Genomic DNA, 19,668 nt, shown 5'->3' with positions numbered 1-19,668 from the left:
TATGGCTGAAGAATATTGGTGCCATACTAAGGTCCAGTGGTTGGTTGGAAAATAGCACTCTTGCCTTTGGAGCAAGAAGACCTGGTCAAAACAAGGGCCTTTCTGCATGTTCTCCCCTGCGCATGGGTTTTCTCTGGGTTCTCCAGTTTACTCCCACAGTCCAAAAACATGCAATATGGGGATTCGGTAAATTGGAGACTCTAAATAGACAGTAGATTTGAGAGTGAGAGTGAGAGTGGATGGCTTTTTGTCTCTATGTGGCCCTGTGATGGTCTGGTGAACTGTCCAGGGTGCACCCCACCTTTCGCTCCATGTCAGCTGAGATTGGCAAAGCGCCCCCCTACGATCCTCATGTAGAGGATAAAGATGGATGGATGGTTAGTTGGAAAATCTTCTGCTAAACTGTACAAGATACAGTTCTCATGTTGCTCATATGATCTAATATTTTTTCTGTTGTGTTTAAATGGCCCAAAAAAATCTAAACATAACATATCATGGGCCAAGAATGACATCATCAACTGTGGTTTTGCCATGTTTGTGTCTCAGTCTTCAAATGGCAGCGTCACTATGAGCTTTCCTCTTGTGCCCCCATCAGGCCAAAAAATTGTCAGTTTTGACAGCTGTTCCACCCCAATTATTCTATCATGTTTTTGACTGTATAGACCTTTCATTTAAGGCTAATATTTGATATGAATATGTTAGAACGTATCATCAAATTAATGTGAGTAACAGCACAATATGGGAGAGATGAGTTTAATGATAGGCTTGTCGAGTACTTAAGAAGCTGCTGATCTACTTTGATTTTCTCTAGGGTTCACAGGGAATGGTCTGAAAAATATAAAACCCAATGAGCAACAGTTTCTGTGAGAAAATGTCTTGTTGATGTCAGAGTAGGATGATCAGCCTGGTTCATAATGTCAGAAAGGCAACAGTACCTAACACTCTGACACTCTTTTTTTAGAGTGTCCTGTGTATCTAATAATATGGCTGATGAGTGCAATAACCTCATTAACCATTATTCAGACAAAGGATACTTGTGACGTGAAGAGAACAGGGGGAAACTAGTATTACGGTCAGTTGATACAACGAATAAAAACAGACTGGAGGTGTTTCTCCTGTTCAGCCCGGTGTGTGTCATATCCCTGCTGCTCTCATCGCTTTCTCCTGATTCGGTCTGGGCCAGTTCGCTGTTCTTCGTGTGGCGGTACAACGCCGGTACAACGCCGAGCCCAGCTGCCTCGGAGGCGGCTTGAACTGAAACACCACCTGCAGACAGTGGACTCGACGTGCGAAAGTGTTCCGCAAAGCCCAACAGTGCCAAGTACCAGGGCTCCGGTTGTTCTGTGCGCGCTGCCATCTTTACCTGTCCGAAGACAAATCATCGGCAACACAAAAACAACATTTCCACCAAGCCTGGTCCAAGAAGAGCCCGCTGATCTGGTTTCTGCTTCAGTCATTTGCATGCATTGAAGTGCCAGTACCAGGTTCGCCAGAAAAAGATGAACTTCCGGTTATCATTTTCATGATAAGACTGGTTATTGTGACAGCGACTACAACAAAAATATTTACAGCTAATCCTTATTAATAATACATAAAATAAAATATGGATCAAATGTATTTCATTTGAAGTTGGAAAATTTGGATCGTATCATTCATTATCACTTTATATTACAATCGCAACGCGGTTGCTGTTTTCTTTACATTTTAAAGTAAAGTACATGCCTCGTTTTATCCGTTTTATCGAATATCGATTGTATGTGGAACTTATTATGAGCTTATGTTGCAATCGAACTCGTCTACCAGTCGGACCTTTTGTGGATTTTTCTATTCACTAAATGCTTCCGCACTTTGTCCGGTGCTTGAACAAGTGGTGGAACCAGGCTGCTACGTTATTTGCGTAAATCGACATTGGTGGTTCATTCATTTGCGGCACTGTCACAGGGCGGTGGTACAAGGTAAGTTAACTTAACTCTTCCTTTATGCGTAATTATTTAACAGCACAGCTCAAACGTAGATGAAATCCCGTTGTCCCGACGACCCGTGGACGTAGTGGTTGCGTTGGTAGAGTAAGCCGTCCTAGATGGCAACGGCAGTAAAAACTCAACAGCCGTTAGCCTAGCCAGTGGTCAAACCATCACTCAAGTGTAAACGATTCTCGTGTTATCATGTTGAATGAATGTTTATTTCGAACGTCATAACAAAAACATAAAATAACAATTAAAAACAGAAAGTGCTGCTCAAAAAGGAGTAGGATGAAGCACATGCTTATCCAGTCCTGCTCATATTTTCAACGTAAGTTCAACTTAAATCAGGTCTCTAGGATTTTCTTCCAAAACAAAACTAGATAGTATTGGACCATACTGTACTATATACACTCACCACCTCCCATTTTCTATTCTCTGCATCCTGAAAATATAGTATTTTCTTGAGCGGTATAATGGTTCAGCTTCCTTTTGATTTGATTTTTAAAACTGTTACACCAAGTCACAAGTCCTCTTGTTATACCCATCTTGTGTTTACGAGGAAGTAAATGATTCTTTGCTTTGTACACTATCTGATCAGTTTATACTTAAACAAATCCTTAAACATAAGACAATTTGTCTTTGAGTATACATAATGGTAGCAGAGTTGTTTTATAGGCATTCATCAATACGGCAATTCAAGTGAGCAATATACAATGTACAACACTCTTTGTTCCAGAATATATCTTTCTTTACCCAACACAGCCATTTACAATTACAATTTACAGTCTAGAATTACACCTTGAAAGTTAACTTCATATTTTCTGTCAATATTTTCATTATCCACTACAAGTTTAATGTATTATTTTGGCTGCAGCTTGATCACACCAGGCGGAAAGTATCAGAGGCAAAATGTCGACACGACGGATCACACAAGAAACGTTTGATGCTGCTGTGAGGGAAAACATGGAGGAGTTTGAGATGGAACCCGATGAAGCTTTGCGGGAAGCTGTGGAGCAGTTTGAGTCTCAAGGTAAATGGTAGTGGACCCATGGGGAGTTTGTTGTCTGGTTATGGTGACACAGGTTCATCAACTAAATCAAATAGTTCAAAAATAGATTGAATCACTGATGGCCAAAAATACATCCAAAATGATATCAGTACCCCATGTACCTTTTTCAATAGCAACCTTTTATTTCCTTCATCCCCTGTTGAATTGGAGACCTTTGTCTTGAATAATGGTTCACCAACCCACATACAATACTAGACTGCAGTCAGACCCATTCTCAAATAAATGATGGTGTAATCTTATGTACATAGTTTAATTGTATATGATTATATTGCACTTTTTAAAAAATCTTACAGAACAGAAAATCCTAACCACGGACAGGCATTGCAAACTAGCCTTGGCTATACATCCTGTATGCAATACATCAGTTTTATGTAACCTGACTTTTTTGCAAACTAAACCAATAAATAAGTCAAATTTGTGTAGTTATGAATAGAAGAACACACTCTTGCTGTTAAATGTACTTTTACACACCTGATGCACACTTTTGCAGATATAAGTAACTTCATCTATATAAATTATGTTTCTCTTTTTCCTTTTTTACTGCAGATGTGGACCTCAGTTGTATAGTAAAAGCTGTACCAGTTGCGTCATCTGATGATAATCAAGAGGAGCAAACGCATGAGATATTACAGGCAAGTCCTGTCCTGTTGTGTGAAACTGAACGGCTTTGTCTGCTGAGTTGTCTGTTAATAAAATGATGTTCACCTTCTGTGTCACTTGCAGGCTTTGGATTCCCTCAGAATTGGAAGAGACTCTGATACTATTACAGAAGTGATAGCAGACATTAAATGCTTCACTGAGCAGTGCTCACTTGGATTTGCCCAGAGGTACCTGGCTGCTCAAAAAGATGCTTACCCCATCATCCTCTCTTACTGCAAAAGAAGTGTGGAGGAGAAGGAGACTGTGTTGGCTGCTCTGTCTGCTTTAGCTGCACTGACGGATGGACAGCCGGACTTGTTGGATGCAGAGGGCCAGCAGTTCCTCTTGGATGTCCTCAAGAAGTACAGGGAAGATTTGTCAGTGACAAGTGTAGCGATCATGACTGTGCGCCGTTGCTGTTTGAAACATGAACAAAACAGGCAGGATTTGGTCAAAGCTGGAGTCCTGCCCCTACTGACCACTGCTGCCACGCGACATAGCGACTCTGCAGAGTTGGTGAAGGAAGTGTCTGCAGCTCTCAGGGTCATGACCTTTGATGATGATGTGCGAGTTACATTTGGGCAAGCTCATGAACATGCCAAGATGATTGTTCTTGAGCATAATGGACTGAAGGTCTTAATTGACGCTGCAAAAGGTATGGCAGGTTAATTCTTTTGGGGTGTATCATAAAAGCTTCAGGTCTGAATCTGTTTCTAATGATTTAATTTGACATGTTCTTCCCAGCTCATCTTGATAATTCATCTGTCCTGAGTGAGCTCTGTGCAACTTTGGCCCGCCTGGCTGTCAGGAATGAGTTCTGCCAAGACATCTGTGATCTGGGAGGGTTAAGACTCATGATGACGTTGCTTGCGGACTGCTATGAGATAGCGGTATTGTTCAAAAACACAAAGGATTGTAAAATACACTGGTTCAGCCTCAATGTCTGTGCTGCAAACTTAACTTGTTTTCCTCTTGCAGGAGTTGGTTCGACAGGTCCTAAATGCAATAAGAGCTGTTGCAGGAAATGATGATGTGAAAGATGCTGTTGTTAATGCTGGTGGAGTCCAGCTGATTGTTATTGCTATGAACAGGCACACAAGCAACTCTGCTGTGAGTTTAATGTCATTCTTGAGAATTTCATCTTGAATTTACCACAGACTTAGTAGAGAATTTTCCTAATAAATTCTGCAAATGTCTTTAAGATTGCGTTCATGTTTTGCTGTAGGTGTGTGAGCAGGGCTGTGCTTGTCTTTCTGTCCTTGCGTTGCGCAAACCAAACCACTGCAAAGTCATCATGGAGAATGGAGGTGCCCTGGCTGCAGTGCAAGCTATGAAAGTACACACTGGTGTGGTTAATGTGCAGGTAATATGCTGACATTAATAATTCATAAGCTCACTTGAAATCAGGCCCTGGACAGAATGCAAACTCTTAATGTCTGTTTTCTTTTGTGATCAGAAACAGGCATGTATGCTGTTGAGAAACCTCGTTTCACGTACCCGCGAATACAGCCAACTGATCCTGGAGATGGGAGCAGAGGCCCTGATAACTCAGGCACACAACACCCACCGAGACAGTGATGATGTGTTCAAAGCAGCCCTTAGAGATTTGGGATGCCAGGTGGAGCTTCGAGAGCTGTGGACAGGCAAATCTGGCAACCTCACCAGAGACTAGTGAGCTGTGCAAACAAATGTAATTTTCAGTTTTGTATCATGTCTTCATTGGTTACTAAATGTGAGTTTTGTGCCATAGATAATTATACATTTATTTGCTGCTCATTTCCATGTTGGCAGAACCAACTTTTAACATCTATTAAATGCCTTATAATGTTTATTTATATTTAACATTCCTACTTTTGTTTTCCCATTTTTTTTAAGCATTGTCCATGTGTAAAACTGAAATTTAGACCTATCACAACAGTATATTCAACTTGAACATGACAAAACTGTCTTTGGGTTGATACTTCTAGTGTACTTCATTTTATGTCCTCTACATCAGTGGTTCCCAACCTTTTTTCCTTGAAGCCCCCCTTGCTCGTGTCCAGGACAAACCAGGCCCCCCGACCCAAACCCTTGTCAAGGGCACGCACACAAAAAGGAATAAAGTAAAAAGTGCATATGCAAAATTAAACAGCAGTTGTAGGTTTATCTTCCTATTCTCACAGTGTGTATAGATAAAAAACTGTCCTGTGTTTCCATTAAATCAAAACCATGGTATTGCCTTGTTTTCTTTTTTTGATCCCAGTGAGTCTTCGGTACTTTGACGTTTCTCACACAACAGGAACGTGATCAAGTGTTGGTGATAAATAGCTTAATAAATTGAAATGTGGACCAAAGAAAATTATAGTTTTAATTTGGGTGATACTGACTTCTAATTATCCAGTAGAGTGTCTGATTGGGATGCACAAATATAATTACATTAACCTCACAAACTCAGAGCAGTCAAAGCTCTGTGCACCCCCATGTGATCTCTGGTGCCCCCCTAAGGGGGGCTTGGACCCCAGGTTGGGAACCATGGCTCTACATCGTTGTAAAGGGTAACGCATTAAAGTAACATTATGTATCTTTTGCTGAATGTGCTGTTGCAAATGCACTACTGTGGAACTTGGTTATTTTTAATTGTAAACTGTAATTGTAATTTGATAGTCACCATTACAGTTTTTATAACTGAAGGTTTGCAGACGTCGCCTGCATCCATGCACCTATCAGATGATATCAGCTGTCAATCACAATGCTATTCACTCAAAAATGTACAATAAATGTTATTGAAGGAGACCTGAAATTAGTGGTTGAGACCATTAACTTATCAGGAACATGTTAATTGACTTTATAAATCACTCAAGTGCAGTATGCTAATTTTCTTATAAGCATCCATTCAAATAGACCAAGGTCCCTTTGCTTACAAAAAATGCTTTAAAAGTTTTAGCCTTTTAACAAACTCCCAAAATGTTACTCAATTGTAATATACAGTAGCAACACCAACATTTACATCAGTACATATTTGTTGGACAGGGAGACACCCAAAAAGTAGCACAGGGAGTTTCCTGTTCACGCCCCTCTAACCGACCTATCCAGGCGCGCCTTTCTAAGACTCCATTTCCCACAATGCACCTGCATCTGCACTCGTCCTTGTCAAGCTCACAGTGGTTCATCTCAGTTGTCACTGCAGAAACAACATGGATAATATAAGTCAGTACAGGGTTAATGAAGCTGCTTTATATTTGTGAGTGGGCGTTTTTAATGTCAGGTGACATTTATTTAGCGAGAACTTCACGTCAGTAATGTTTACACTACAAGAGACGCAGTAACGTTTGTGTAGCGAGAGGCTAACAGCTAGCTAACCTTACTTAACCTGGCTAAGTTGTTAAACATCTTCAATCGAATCGAAGTAACTATCTGTCGCCTGCTGGGGGACTTAAAAACATCACGAATTAAAAAAATATTTCTGCTGGTTGTACACTTTTAAGGTAAGAGATCCAATATTCGCTATCTTATGTTTGTAGTAAAAGTTTGGTTCAGGAGTGGTGGTGGTGGTAGGAAACAAGCGTTTATCAATGACAAAATCTAGAATATTCTCAGGAGTCCACATCAGTGGCTTCCCTCAAAGACACAAGTAATAATAATAAAAACGGCAGCAGCATTAACAATGAATTAAAAATTAAACAAATATCATATATCTATATTTTGATAACATAACGTTGTCATTTTTCACATTTGGCTATCGATTGGTGATATATCTGTTTAGTTTTGCTGTGTCATAAATCGTGATCAATCACCACATCACAAGGTCTAAATATTAACATTTATGATGTAATGCAAGGATGAGAAGATAAGGATATGAAGTCTTTCCACCATCTTATTTTACAGCACAGACTGTCGAACGGTCAGAAAAATACAATTAAGTTCCAGTGATTGCAATTTGCTGTTAGCGTTGTTTCAAATTAGTTTACACTTCAAAGTGATTGATCATTAAGTATAAATTCCGCATAATAATATGTATATAATATAGTCATTGTAACAAGAAATGATTGAAATATAATTTTGTGGTTATGCGGTGTCCATTGTATTACATCAACTGTGTTAGGCGAAAGGAAAATAATGCTGTCAATATCAGGAAACTCTTATATAGCAGGGTACACCAAAAACAGCAAGAAATTGATAAAGTGGTATGTAAAACTTTTTAGTAAGGCAACAGTAGTTGATTTTATTAGCTGTTTCCTCCCTTTATATAATGGTAAATTGAAAATCTGATGCACCATAAACCTTCAGGGACTCTTCTGTTTGAATGAATTGTGTGTTGTTTTTTTCTGTGTTGCTCAACCTGTATCTCCACACACAAATGCAATAAGCATCAGGCGATTGATGCTGAAACCTTGACATGTTCTGAAACAACACAGTTTACTGACTCACCAGTGTTACCAATTGCCACTGGGTAACCCAGCTGAAACACACAAACAGCTCAGCACACAGAAGTACATTGCTGTGTCGTTCTGCTGCAATTCACAAGGACAGCCCCTGGTGTCCTACATTTCTGTGTATGAAGCATGTGAATAAGTGAGGCAAGCAGTCAAGAGAATTGTAACAAGGAACAAGGAATTGTAAAATGATATGCTTGGGGAAGAAGGCTGTGGTGAGGGTGAGAAATGTTTTTTTGTGTGTAAGGACAGTGGGTGAAGTGAAAGGGGACACACCAGAGTTACATATATGAGGATCTTGCTCAAAGCTTGTTGTATTGTTGTATTGATGCCAGCAGTAGTTCCTGATATCTACCCATCTTATTTAGCTATCCATTTACTCTCTTAAATCATGACTTTATTTCCTGACTATATTGTTTTGTTTTTGGATATTATCATTTTTGCTTGTTAGGAATGGAGACTTGCAAATTTTCTGTAAATTTCTTTCATTGGAAATTAATGGAGAGGACGGATCAAAGGCAGCCAAATAATCACGCACAGATTAAAGGAAACAGCCTTAGTGCTCATTACTGAATAAAAAACAAACTGGCATACTCGTGGTTAGGCGACCCACCAATACCAGCTGTGTTTTCTTGCACATGTTCCAGCTGACAAATGTTCTCTGTTTAATGGTTATTACTAGTTGTGAAGTTGGATCACGCCCATTTAGTGGAGTTTTCAAGCAAAGGTGACAATTTAATTGCTGCACATTTTCAGAGTTAATAAAAGAAAAACACTTGTCACATTTTACAGTCTCACAAATATGAATTAATATGTTCTAATACTGAATATTTAGATGGAATATGTAGTTTTATGATTTCCCATTCATTTGTTTAATTGGGTCAGACAGAGTTTTAGAAAACTCTAGGGCTAGGCAATATGGCCAAATCCAGTAATATTGAAAATTGTAATAATAAAACATCAGATATTTAAAGATGAAGTGAAAACACTGTAAATTGTGTTAAATGTGTAAATTGTTAAATTCTTTATGGACAGAAATCAGCAAATCGTAATCAATAATTAATTGATCTATTTTGATAATAATTTAATTGATTTGAGTTTTTTAATCAAACGCGTTCTCTGATTTTTCCGCTTCTTAAATGTAAATACTTGCTGGTTTGTTTGCTCTATTTGACAAAGAAATCATTAAAACTGAATAATTTTGATTGTGGATAAATCAAGAATTTTGAGGACATTGTCATTTAGAGTTTTGGGAAACATTTCAAAATGGAAATGTGATATTTTATGGACCAAACAACTAATCAGTTAAACAAGAAAATAATAGATTCAGATTAATCGATTATAAATATAATCATTAGTTGCAGCCCTACGACTTTTTGGGTGGTGCGTAGTGCATAAATATAATAAATTATATATACATATGTGTGTGTGTGTATATATATGTGTATATATATATGTGTATATATATGTATATGTGTAAATTAATAATAAATAATGATTCCTTGTGCCATTTTTATTGCAGTAATTGTAAATTCTGTACATCTATGTGAAAAAGTAAGTGGTATCTTAATTGCTCATAATGTTTATTGTAGCTTCTACAACAGTACACAGTCCAACTCCATTTTTTTTTGTGTAATTGTGATTGAAAGTCAAGTTGGACTGATCAATGATTGACTGTGAAACTTGGGTAGTATTTGACAGTGGACCAGTAAGTCAGTGATGGGTTGAAGGTGAAATGAATAGATGATTTGTCTAAAAAAATGATTAGCTCACTGAGAAACTTGCAAAATGAATCCCTAGCCATTCTCAACGCGAGAACACTATCAAGTTTCTACAATGAAAAGGTGATTCTATAATCTGGTATTTTGAAAAGGGAGGGACATCAATGGTGTTTTTGTATTTTATTTTATTATTATTATTTTTAGTTCTACTCACACAGTCCTCAGAGGTGTGGGAGTTTGTTAAAGGTAACTTTATTATTCTCTAGGTAACCATTTACTATTCATCTGTTTTGCATTCATGTTTTTTTTCAAGATAATTGTCCTTTGTCAGTCATCACATGCTAATGTGACGCTGATTAAATCATTAGAAAATTGCCACTAGAACAGAACAGGTTTTATACATGACCTCACAATGAAGTTACTCCTGAATGCAAAAGAGTGGCTGAAAGTCACAAGAATCAAAACTACATTTAGCCACCTAAATGCTGTAAATGTTCATTATAAACCTTTTACAACTTATCTGGCTTGTCTCTCTCTGCTCTGCAGCTCCAGCACTGTGCATCGCTGCCCTCCAGTGGTTGACTTCATGAGCGTGCACAGTGACTGCTGTGTGTAGTCCTAGGGAATGGGGAATGGAGTCCAGGAACAACAGGCATCGCTTAAGCAGGGAGAGGTGCTGCATGTGGCTTCCTCCAGCCCGTCAGAGGTAAGCTAACACTCCACACACATAATGGCTTGTTGGCCAGTGTTTTTGTTTTTGTATGACTTGTCTCACTGGGTGATCAAATGATCTCTCAGGACTTATTCAGTCTGGATGCTCCTCAACTGCCTCAAACCATTGTAGTCTCATGACTTTATAGTTGGTTCATTAAAGCTAACCTTCTGTTTGTAATATTTTGTTAGCCTTACTCAGCAAATCTGGTTTAAAGATTAACCACATCTCAAACACTACTTTTTTTTCCCCACTCGATCCCCTTTTTCTGTGTTGGTGACCTAAATTGTGATTCTTTCATCTCAGCAGCACACCACCCGGTCAATCCTCAACTCACTCTTTTCAGGGGCCTTAGCAGGAGCAGTAGCCAAGACAGCTGTTGCCCCACTGGACAGGACTAAAATCATCTTCCAAGGCAAGTTGGATGCTTGGCTAGGGCTGGGTATAGAGCTTTATTATTTTGTTGTATTGTACAAACTTTGTGCTCGGTATTGAATTTTAATACTTTTGTGGTATTGATTAGGAGAGTTAAAATGTGCCTGTGTGTCTATGTTTCTGTGTGTGCCTGTGTTGAGTTTTGAGAGACTGGTGTATAAATAAAGGTGTGTTATGAAGATCTTAAGTGACAGTTAATGTGTGACTAGAAAATTGCTCTGTTATCAACTGCAAGGAGATGTTCAGGTCAGCTAAAATAGAATTTTATGCTAATGTGTAATGTATTTTTTTGTTTTTTTTCATGGTCCCAAAAAGTATCTTTCAGGAATCAGTATCAAAGTCAGATATTATACCATAGAGAAAAGTTTTAACTAATACCCTGCCCCCAGGAATATTAGGTATATATATATATATATATATATATATATATATATGTATATATATGTATATATAAGTCGCTAAACTTGTGTTTTTGGCTATACTGAATGAAGTCATTTATTTTGTGCATATGTTTTTTTTTGTTTCAGTGTCCTCAGCACGATTCTCTGCAAAGGTGAGTTTGCCTTGAGAAACGGTGATTTTTAAAAAAAATTATTATTATTATGTTTAATAACTGATGAATATAACTTGCTTACACTTAAATTCATTCCACTAACAGGCATAGTTTATCATTAGTTCAAACCAAGTATGAGCATGTTCTGCGTGTGTTCACACAGGAGGCATACAGGTTGATATACCGCACATACCGGAAGGATGGCTTCTACAGTCTGTGGAGGGGGAACTCTGCCACCATGGTGCGTGTCATACCGTACGCCGCCATCCAGTTCTGTGCACACGAGCAGTACAAAAGGCTGCTGGGAAGCTACTATGGCTTTCAGGGCAGGTAAGTGTTGCATAATATGGCTAGATTTTGAAATGTGTAGAACAAGGTAAATGTGCCTAGGAGGTTCTCTACACTCGGTCACATGTCTGTTGCAAATCACTTGGGTGACAGGGATCACCACAGATTGTTAATGAAGAAGAAGACAAAAGGCACATGATAAACAAAAAACACGAGGTGTGGTCTGTGACTATAATGTAGGGTTGTATTAAGGTTAATTTATTTCACAAATTCGATGCCAGCAGAGTGAGCAATGGAGATGTGAACATGAACCAAATATACTGAAATGACTTACCTAAATTAGCAGTTTATTAATGGTTATTAATACACCAGCATGTAGAAGCTCTTTAACTGAAATCATATTTTTAATGCTAAAATATAATCCTCATCCTCAACCTTTCAAGTTTACTGTTATACAAACATATGGTAAAGCACTATATTATTTCTTGATTAAGATGTCAAATTATAGTTATTTACTTGCATTCCTGAACAGAAAAATTGGTTGTTGAAAAGTTGTTGAATGTTATGACTTCTCAGAGAAGCCCAGTGGGCCGGCTCAAATTAAACTATAAAAAGGTGCCTTCAGGTTCAGGACTTCACTGTTTTAAACAAGTTTTTGAAAGATTTAAAAAACATTATTTTTCTTGTTGGTTTTCACATGGTCTAATAAATGTGTTAAGCAATGTATATCACCTTTTAAAATATTAATTAATTGCAAAATTATTCTGATTTTGGGATGAATTTTGTAGCTAACTTAATTGCATGTTTTATTAATTAGGAGAATGCAACGATACGTTTTCATGTAAATCTTACATACAGTATGATTCGCGACATCTCGACCGACATAATCAGCCAGCACTGTGGGTGATTATTTGGCAGCTGGAGTTTCATATATCACATACCTAAGGATCCAGTCCTGTCATCTAGCATGCGGGGGGTGGGATGGGTGGGGTGTTGTATGTCATTTTGTCAAAGCTTACCTCTGAGAAGAGGAGCTGTTTTATTTAGCTATGATTGCAGAATTAGAAATTAGAGCTGGTGACTGGGGCTGAGGTTTGTTTAACAATAGCAACATACTTTATTATTAGAGGTTTCATCATATAGACAAGCCAATGGCTAATGCTATCTAGTGATGTTTCTGACATTGTAGCAATACATAAAACAGGTTACAGTCTGATTCATTTGTCAACAACCCTGTCAAATGATTTCTACCTTATCTTATTGGTTTTTATGGTTCCAGCCTAAATTACTCCTGCATTACTATTTGTCACTGTGTGGCACAGGGTGTCTAGAATAATAGCAAATGACAAGAGTGTGTTTGATGAGTTGTTGTAATGAATTATACCAAAGGTTATGGTGTAAGCTATCTGAGGATTACAGCATATGATGTTGGTCATGGAACAATTTTGCTCTGTTGAAATCCCTTGAATATCTGTAAGTGGATATCGTAAACTTAAAATAGACACACCTTTATTTGGGGTTAAGCCTGTGCACTGACAGGGGATAGATTAACTATATTTTATGCCAGTACCAACAGATATGAAGTATACAGAGTGCTCATATTTTTTTTGTTTGCTGTAATTGACTGGTAAGATTTTACTCATATGATGTGTCAGGCTCAATATATCAGCTGAAAATGGCTGTTTAAGTTTAACCTCATATCTACAGGTGGTGCACATCAGACAGCATGATGATCAATCAAAATCTATCTATCTATGTTTGTGTGTACATTTACTGTTCTAGAGCCTTGCCTCCACTCCCAAGGTTACTGGCTGGAGCGATGGCTGGGACCACAGCAGCCATGTTGACATATCCTCTGGACATGGTGCGAGCTAGAATGGCCGTAACACCAAAGGAAATGTAAGGTCATCATGTTGTTATAACACATCCTCAGAACTTAACCATTACCCAAACTCTGTGTGTGTACATGTAGTTATATCTTTAAGGTCCAAAAAATATACAAACCTAAACTCAACCTTATTGTGTTCTAGGATTGGGCACTTTGTTGTGATGGTTAAGGTTAGAGTAATAGGCTAGGGAAGGCATGTGGCATGTGAGGCCTGTGTCCTCGCTCATAGACAAGTTTGTCTGTGTCTGTCTGTCTCTATGTTCTCATGTTGCTACACGGTTCAGGTTGTAGAATGAACACTGAAAGATTTTGAAAACACATCAAAAGCAATTATACCACACAACAAACCAAGTCAAGATAAGTCTAGCATAATGACATTTAGGTTAATCACTGAACTATTTAGTCCTCTTAGGACTTTTTCAAGTTTCCTCAGTAGCCTGTCTTAATATCACACATTACCCTGTTGAGAATTAATGGATGTGGGTTTAGCTCACTACAGCACAGTTTGGAACTCTAAACCCTGATCTGGCTTGTGTTTCCACCATGTGTGGGTCATGTGGTAAAAGCTGAGTTCGCTATATAAAGCGTTTTGACACATTGCAGCCCACCAAATAATCCCATGAAGAAGAATGCAACACCGTAAACAATGAAGGACAGCCAACATTCTGTGTTCCTTCTTCTTGGCCTGTGGCTGTTTATCACTAGAAGAAGACGAGCTTTGTTTGAGAGAAGGCTGCAGCACAATTTGTGTTTTTCCCCCACTGTCTCATGGAAGCGATGGTTCGACAAATGAATAGACTGTATTGTGTCTAGCTCCACCCTTCAGGAGCCAAACCACTGTGCTATGTAACCCAAAGGGTGGCAAACAGTGGCGTGGTACAGATTTGTTATTTTTGTCAAGATTTTTACAATGCAAATGATATTGATTGCAACTACTACCTTTTGGTGTGAATCGGGCTTCATACTTATTTTGTTTTTCTGTTTTAGGTACAGTAATATCCTGCATGTGTTTGTGCGGATCTCTCGAGAAGAGGGCTTGGCGACGCTATATCGGGGTTTTGCACCCACCATACTGGGTGTCGTTCCCTATGCTGGTCTCAGTTTCTTTACCTATGAAACACTGAAGAAATTACATGCGGGTGGGTAATAAACACTACCACTGCCATTTTTAAAATGTCCTTATCTACTACCCTTTTCTTTTACACTAAATGTTTATGTTGCTTATGAGAACATCTTGCACATCGTCCTCTCCCATGTAGAGCGCAGTGGCCGCCTACAGCCTTACTCGTATGAACGCCTGGCATTTGGAGCCTGCGCAGGTCTGATTGGACAGTCGGCGTCTTACCCTCTCGATGTGGTACGGCGGCGCATGCAGACTGCAGGGGTTACAGGTCACACGTATGGCACCATCCTGGGCACCATGAAAGAGATTGTGTCCGAGGAGGGGGTCGTCCGGGGACTCTACAAAGGTCTCAGTATGAACTGGGTGAAAGGGCCCATTGCAGTGGGGATCAGCTTCACCACCTTTGATCTTACTCAGATTCTCCTGAAGAAGCTGCATCAGATGGGCTACACGGCTCGATAATAGTGATTTAAAATGGTGCATCCCCATAAACCCTCTAATAAAGAGCAGCAAAGAGGGGGGAGGGAGAAAGAGAAATTGGTTGCTACACAGAAGGAAAACACACTGGCTCGGGATGAATGGTTAATTTTAACGTATTCTCTCGCTTTATCTATGTGAAACAAGGGATGTACGATCCCTGTCGATGCAAAGTAGAGTACTGTGTGTACCTGTGTACGTCTACAGTAAGTGCAATATGCTAAGTGATTTTAATTGTGTGCACATTATAATGCTCATGCCCTCGCGGACCCGAGAGCCTGAGAGTGTGAGTGTATTTATTCGTCAGAGGTCCTGTTCACACCTGCTATATTACCATTTTGTCCTCACTGATTAAATCACAGTCGTATGAGTACAACTGTTCACACCCGGCATAAAAATGCAGCGCGTATTTGCCTCCTGTGACCACGTGATCGGATCTGCTGTCCCTGACTGTTTGCAAAATCATGTTTTTAACGTGTCTTTTCTGTACAGATGTCCCTGCTGTCAGGAAGCACAAGGACCGTTCAGACCTGTATTTAGCTGTGATGTGGCCATGATTGGATCACTGAGGACAGATGTTAAAACTAGGTCTGAACGAGGTCATAGAGTTCACAGGTTCTCACACACATCTACACAAACACACACACACACACGCACACACACTGATAATGCTCCTCCGCCATGTGTGTCTGCTTGAAACTGACTACCGCCAATGCAATGCAGGTTGCCACTTTTAAAAATGTATTTGATTTGATAAGAGTGAATTCTGTTCTCTTGAGATTTGTTTTGATGCAAGGATGTTTGAATTAATTATACCAAAGGTCAAGACGTAAGCTACTTGAAGCTCATTAGTAGAGAAACAAACTTGCTCAGCCCAGAGGAAACAGCGCCTTTACTGCCATTGAATATCTCTTAATTTTTGTAATTAAGATTTCAAAAACTTTTGTAACCACATACTTTAAGTTAGAGTTGAGCCTTTGCAATGAGACAGATAAATTATATTTTACGCCAGTGCCAACAGATATAAGGTTTGCAGAGTGCCCCTATATATTTGTGTTTTGGGGTTGATTTTTGGCTATAATCATATCGGGGATGTTTATATGTTGTGTTGTCAAACAAACACAGGTTTTACTTTGGATGAATTTTGGTACGCGGTCAGTTTATCAGCTGAAAATGGCTGTTTTGTTTCAACCTCACCGTGTCACGTAGTGCACCTCAAACATGATGGGTCATTTTTGCAAACGTGTGATCACCGAGATGGATTCAACTGTGACATAGGAACACGTGTTCAGTCTAATTCAATCTGGTACAGCGGCTCTGCAGTGAATATGACGTTTGTGAAGTTTACAGTGTCCCATTAATGTTGACTCTTTAAATCGGTGGTGTTTTTTTTTCATATCATTAACATTTAAATGACAGGCGACGTAAATGATCGCCTCTGTGTAGGCGTCGCTGACAAATGGATATACACGCACACGCACGCACAGTTCCTTATACAGTATACAGATGTTGTCTTCCATTTACTATCAGTATTCCAGCTGCAGGGTCTGTGTCTTGACGACATGACACCAGTTCAGATTTAAACTGGTTATCTGAATGACTTAAAACTTAGTTATTTGATACTGGACTAACCTGACTGAAATATGCACACAGCTAGTCAAGAGGTTGTTTTGTAACATTCTCTGTTAAAGGCATTATTCAGTGCTTTTTAATTTCTCTATATTATATTGTCTGGCCCTCAGTGCATAATGGAAAGTTTAGTTTTATTCGAAGTGTTATTAAGGCAGTTTCACCAGCAGGCGTACAGTGACTGAAGAGTGTCTTCTATACCTAAAGGAGCACTTCACGGATTTGCATTTAGCTTTGTATTACTAAAACCGGGGTAGTTTTTTTGAAAAATTGTGCTTCCCAACCTCAGTTTCCCCTGAGTCGAGAAATATCTTCATTCTTTTTTTTGTTATGTGCCCACCAGTGACACTTGGTCTGAGCCTTGGTCCGAGGTGTGAAACTGCACTTTTTAGACCCACTCGTAGGGGGACGGGACCTCATTCCCAGAATGTAATCAGTGTCCGCCATCTTGGGTGGGCACGTAACAGAGAAAAGAATGAAGATATTTCTTGACTCGGGAAGCACAAGTTTTCAAAAGCACTACCCATATTCTACTAATACAAAGCTAAATTGTACATCAATGAAATATTCCTTTAATATTTGTTTTAAAATCACCAGCACCTCAAAATCACGTTAAAATGAATTCATGTTTCGGCACTAGCAATGATTGTTAGTTTGTGCTAATGTTAAAATACCCAAAATGATTTAATTTTAGTGCCTCAGTTTGTGGAATATTTAGTTACAAACAAAACTTTTTGTCTACTTAGAGAGACGCCTTCATTTCTTTAAAAATAGTCAAACATTAGCAAAGTGATGCTCAATATCAGAAAGTGTTTGATAAAAGAAAATGCAAAGAAGATTACAACACAGTACACTTTTTGACACATGCTGCTCAGACTGAATTTTGATGCCCAGTTCTATTCAGCAGCTCACTGCTCACTTGACTCCACAATTCATTAAACCCACAATCCTGCTGTAATCTGTCTCATTGCACTTTCATCTGTTTATGGACTTTTTCTCATTGTCGGAGAAATGTATCGGAGAAATGTAGACTGACTGACTGACTGAGCGACTGCACACAGTGGTAGACTAACAAAAGAGCTGTCGATGCAGTGTTCGTCTTTTCATTCATTATTCATCATTAGATCATAAATCATAAATAGGTTTAGCTGAATGACAGCTGAAACCCTGCACATGTTCTGACGTTTGCTGCTTCATTGACACTTAAGTGCCTAGCAAGGAATAGAGATGTTTTATCTACAACTAATCTACGTGTAATAACCTTTTTTGAAGGTTTTCATCCATTTTATAGCCTTGCTTTGTGTTCATAATTACACATATTGAAGAAGCAGTATGTGGTGTGATATGGTGATCGTTAGACCTCTTTGACTCAATGTGTTAATTCAGGTACACTTTTCATTTGTGGATTTTGTAAAACCTTCAAACGAACAATCGGTAATGCATAGATAGCATTTCTGTCATATTAGATTAGGTCAATTAATTCCCAACATGTTTCACCCGATTTGATGAATGTAGGATGATTTTACATAGACTTTTGATGGTCATTTGTACCTTTTTAAGAATGAATTTAATTGTAATTCTGTCTGATTGGTAATCCTTGAGATCAGAGGAGATGGATGAACACGTGTTGAAATGTTCTAAAATAGACAATCATTAAATGCCAAAAGTTGTTGAATTCTTTGTACGTTTGACTTTTGTTGGGAACCTGACAGTGGCTTAATGAGAAAGAATACTGATGAACTTATACAAGAAACTGGTAAATTGTGATTTTGTTAACATTCTTTTTAACACCGTTTGTGAGTAATCTTACAGATCATCTTGTGTTTTGTATGTTTCCGTACAGCAGTGTCAATGACTGCCATGTAAATCTAGGGATTTGTGCCAACTTAATGTAAACGTACTACTGCGCAACACCTGTGTCCAGTCTGTAGTGTTGATGGTGTATTAGAACATTTTGAATCATCAAATTCTCAAATAAACTGGATGTTAAAAATAGTATTTTTTTTTTTTACAGTTTTTTTTGTCTGTTTAAGCCTGTGAAGTTATTTTTTTTATTTATTATTTTAATTGGAATTTGTGTGAAAATGGACAATGTTCAATGTGAACCTTAATTACACACATCTTTGAAAATCGTTTTAAGTGAGACTTGCATAGCAGGCAACTGATTACTTTTGAACACATGGAAAGGAACACTCAATCAATAGTAAGACAGAGATGCGTCAGGTTGACAATCAAGATACACGAGCACGACTGGGAAAAAAAGTAGAATTTTTACTATATATATATACATATATGTATACACACATACTTATGTGTATGTATATATATATATATATATATATAAAGTGGTATTTGTTTAGCTGTTCAGTTAACACATTTCTTTTTTATTTCCTGAATGGGAGTCTTTTGTTTCGCTCATGGTGTGCAGTGACAACCAATGACCACGGGAGGGCGCTCCCTCCTCAGGAATGCGTAAACTCCGGCAGTAGTAGTTTCTCTTACGGCCGGTAGGGAGCGGTGCAGCCAGGCTCTGACAGCGGAGCTGCCTCTCTGCCGGAGGCCGTGCGGGCGCTTTGAACTTGACCGTGAAAAAAACGGACTGACTCAATAAACCTGTGAATCCACCAGCACTGACCTCATCAGCGGAAAAAAGGGTGATGTCTGACAGTATGTTCGCTTAAATCTAGATTTTGCTTAGGATTTTTTGTAGTATTATTATTATTTTTAAAATTTCTGTCTATTTTTTAACCGCTGCCTA

The 19,668-nt window shown here is 38.7% G+C and overlaps 2 protein-coding genes across 4 annotated transcripts; both read left to right on the top strand.

Moving 5' to 3' along the window:
• The first annotated feature begins 947 nt into the window (after positions 1-947).
• armc6 (armadillo repeat containing 6) lies at positions 948-5,886 on the top strand. The gene is made up of 8 exons (XM_044029384.1): positions 948-1,955; positions 2,839-2,994; positions 3,580-3,665; positions 3,757-4,327; positions 4,417-4,562; positions 4,651-4,782; positions 4,898-5,035; positions 5,129-5,886. Exons 2-8 carry the CDS (start codon positions 2,874-2,876, stop codon positions 5,342-5,344), a joined length of 1,410 nt encoding a protein of 469 aa, XP_043885319.1. The 5' UTR covers positions 948-1,955; positions 2,839-2,873; the 3' UTR covers positions 5,345-5,886.
• A 906-nt stretch (positions 5,887-6,792) lies between these two features.
• LOC122776945 (mitochondrial coenzyme A transporter SLC25A42-like) lies at positions 6,793-18,905 on the top strand. Of its 3 annotated transcripts, XM_044037788.1 has the most exons (9): positions 6,793-7,136; positions 9,607-9,638; positions 10,352-10,511; positions 10,824-10,932; positions 11,480-11,505; positions 11,669-11,835; positions 13,576-13,692; positions 14,669-14,820; positions 14,941-18,905. In XM_044037788.1, the coding sequence occupies exons 3-9, from the start codon at positions 10,431-10,433 to the stop codon at positions 15,264-15,266; spliced, it is 978 nt and encodes a 325-aa protein (XP_043893723.1). In that variant the 5' UTR covers positions 6,793-7,136; positions 9,607-9,638; positions 10,352-10,430; the 3' UTR covers positions 15,267-18,905. The 3 variants fall into 3 exon arrangements, with proteins under 3 accessions (XP_043893723.1, XP_043893731.1, XP_043893714.1); XM_044037796.1 differs by lacking the exon at positions 9,607-9,638 and having other exon boundaries at positions 10,827-10,932; XM_044037779.1 differs by lacking the exon at positions 9,607-9,638.
• The last annotated feature ends 763 nt before the right edge of the window (positions 18,906-19,668 follow it).

The sequence above is a fragment of the Solea senegalensis genome, linkage group LG1 (genome assembly GCF_019176455.1).
Source record: "Solea senegalensis isolate Sse05_10M linkage group LG1, IFAPA_SoseM_1, whole genome shotgun sequence".
NCBI lineage: Eukaryota > Metazoa > Chordata > Actinopteri > Pleuronectiformes > Soleidae > Solea > Solea senegalensis.
The sequence above is the reverse complement of the archived record's forward strand: the minus strand, read 5'-3'. Positions and strand labels throughout refer to the sequence as shown.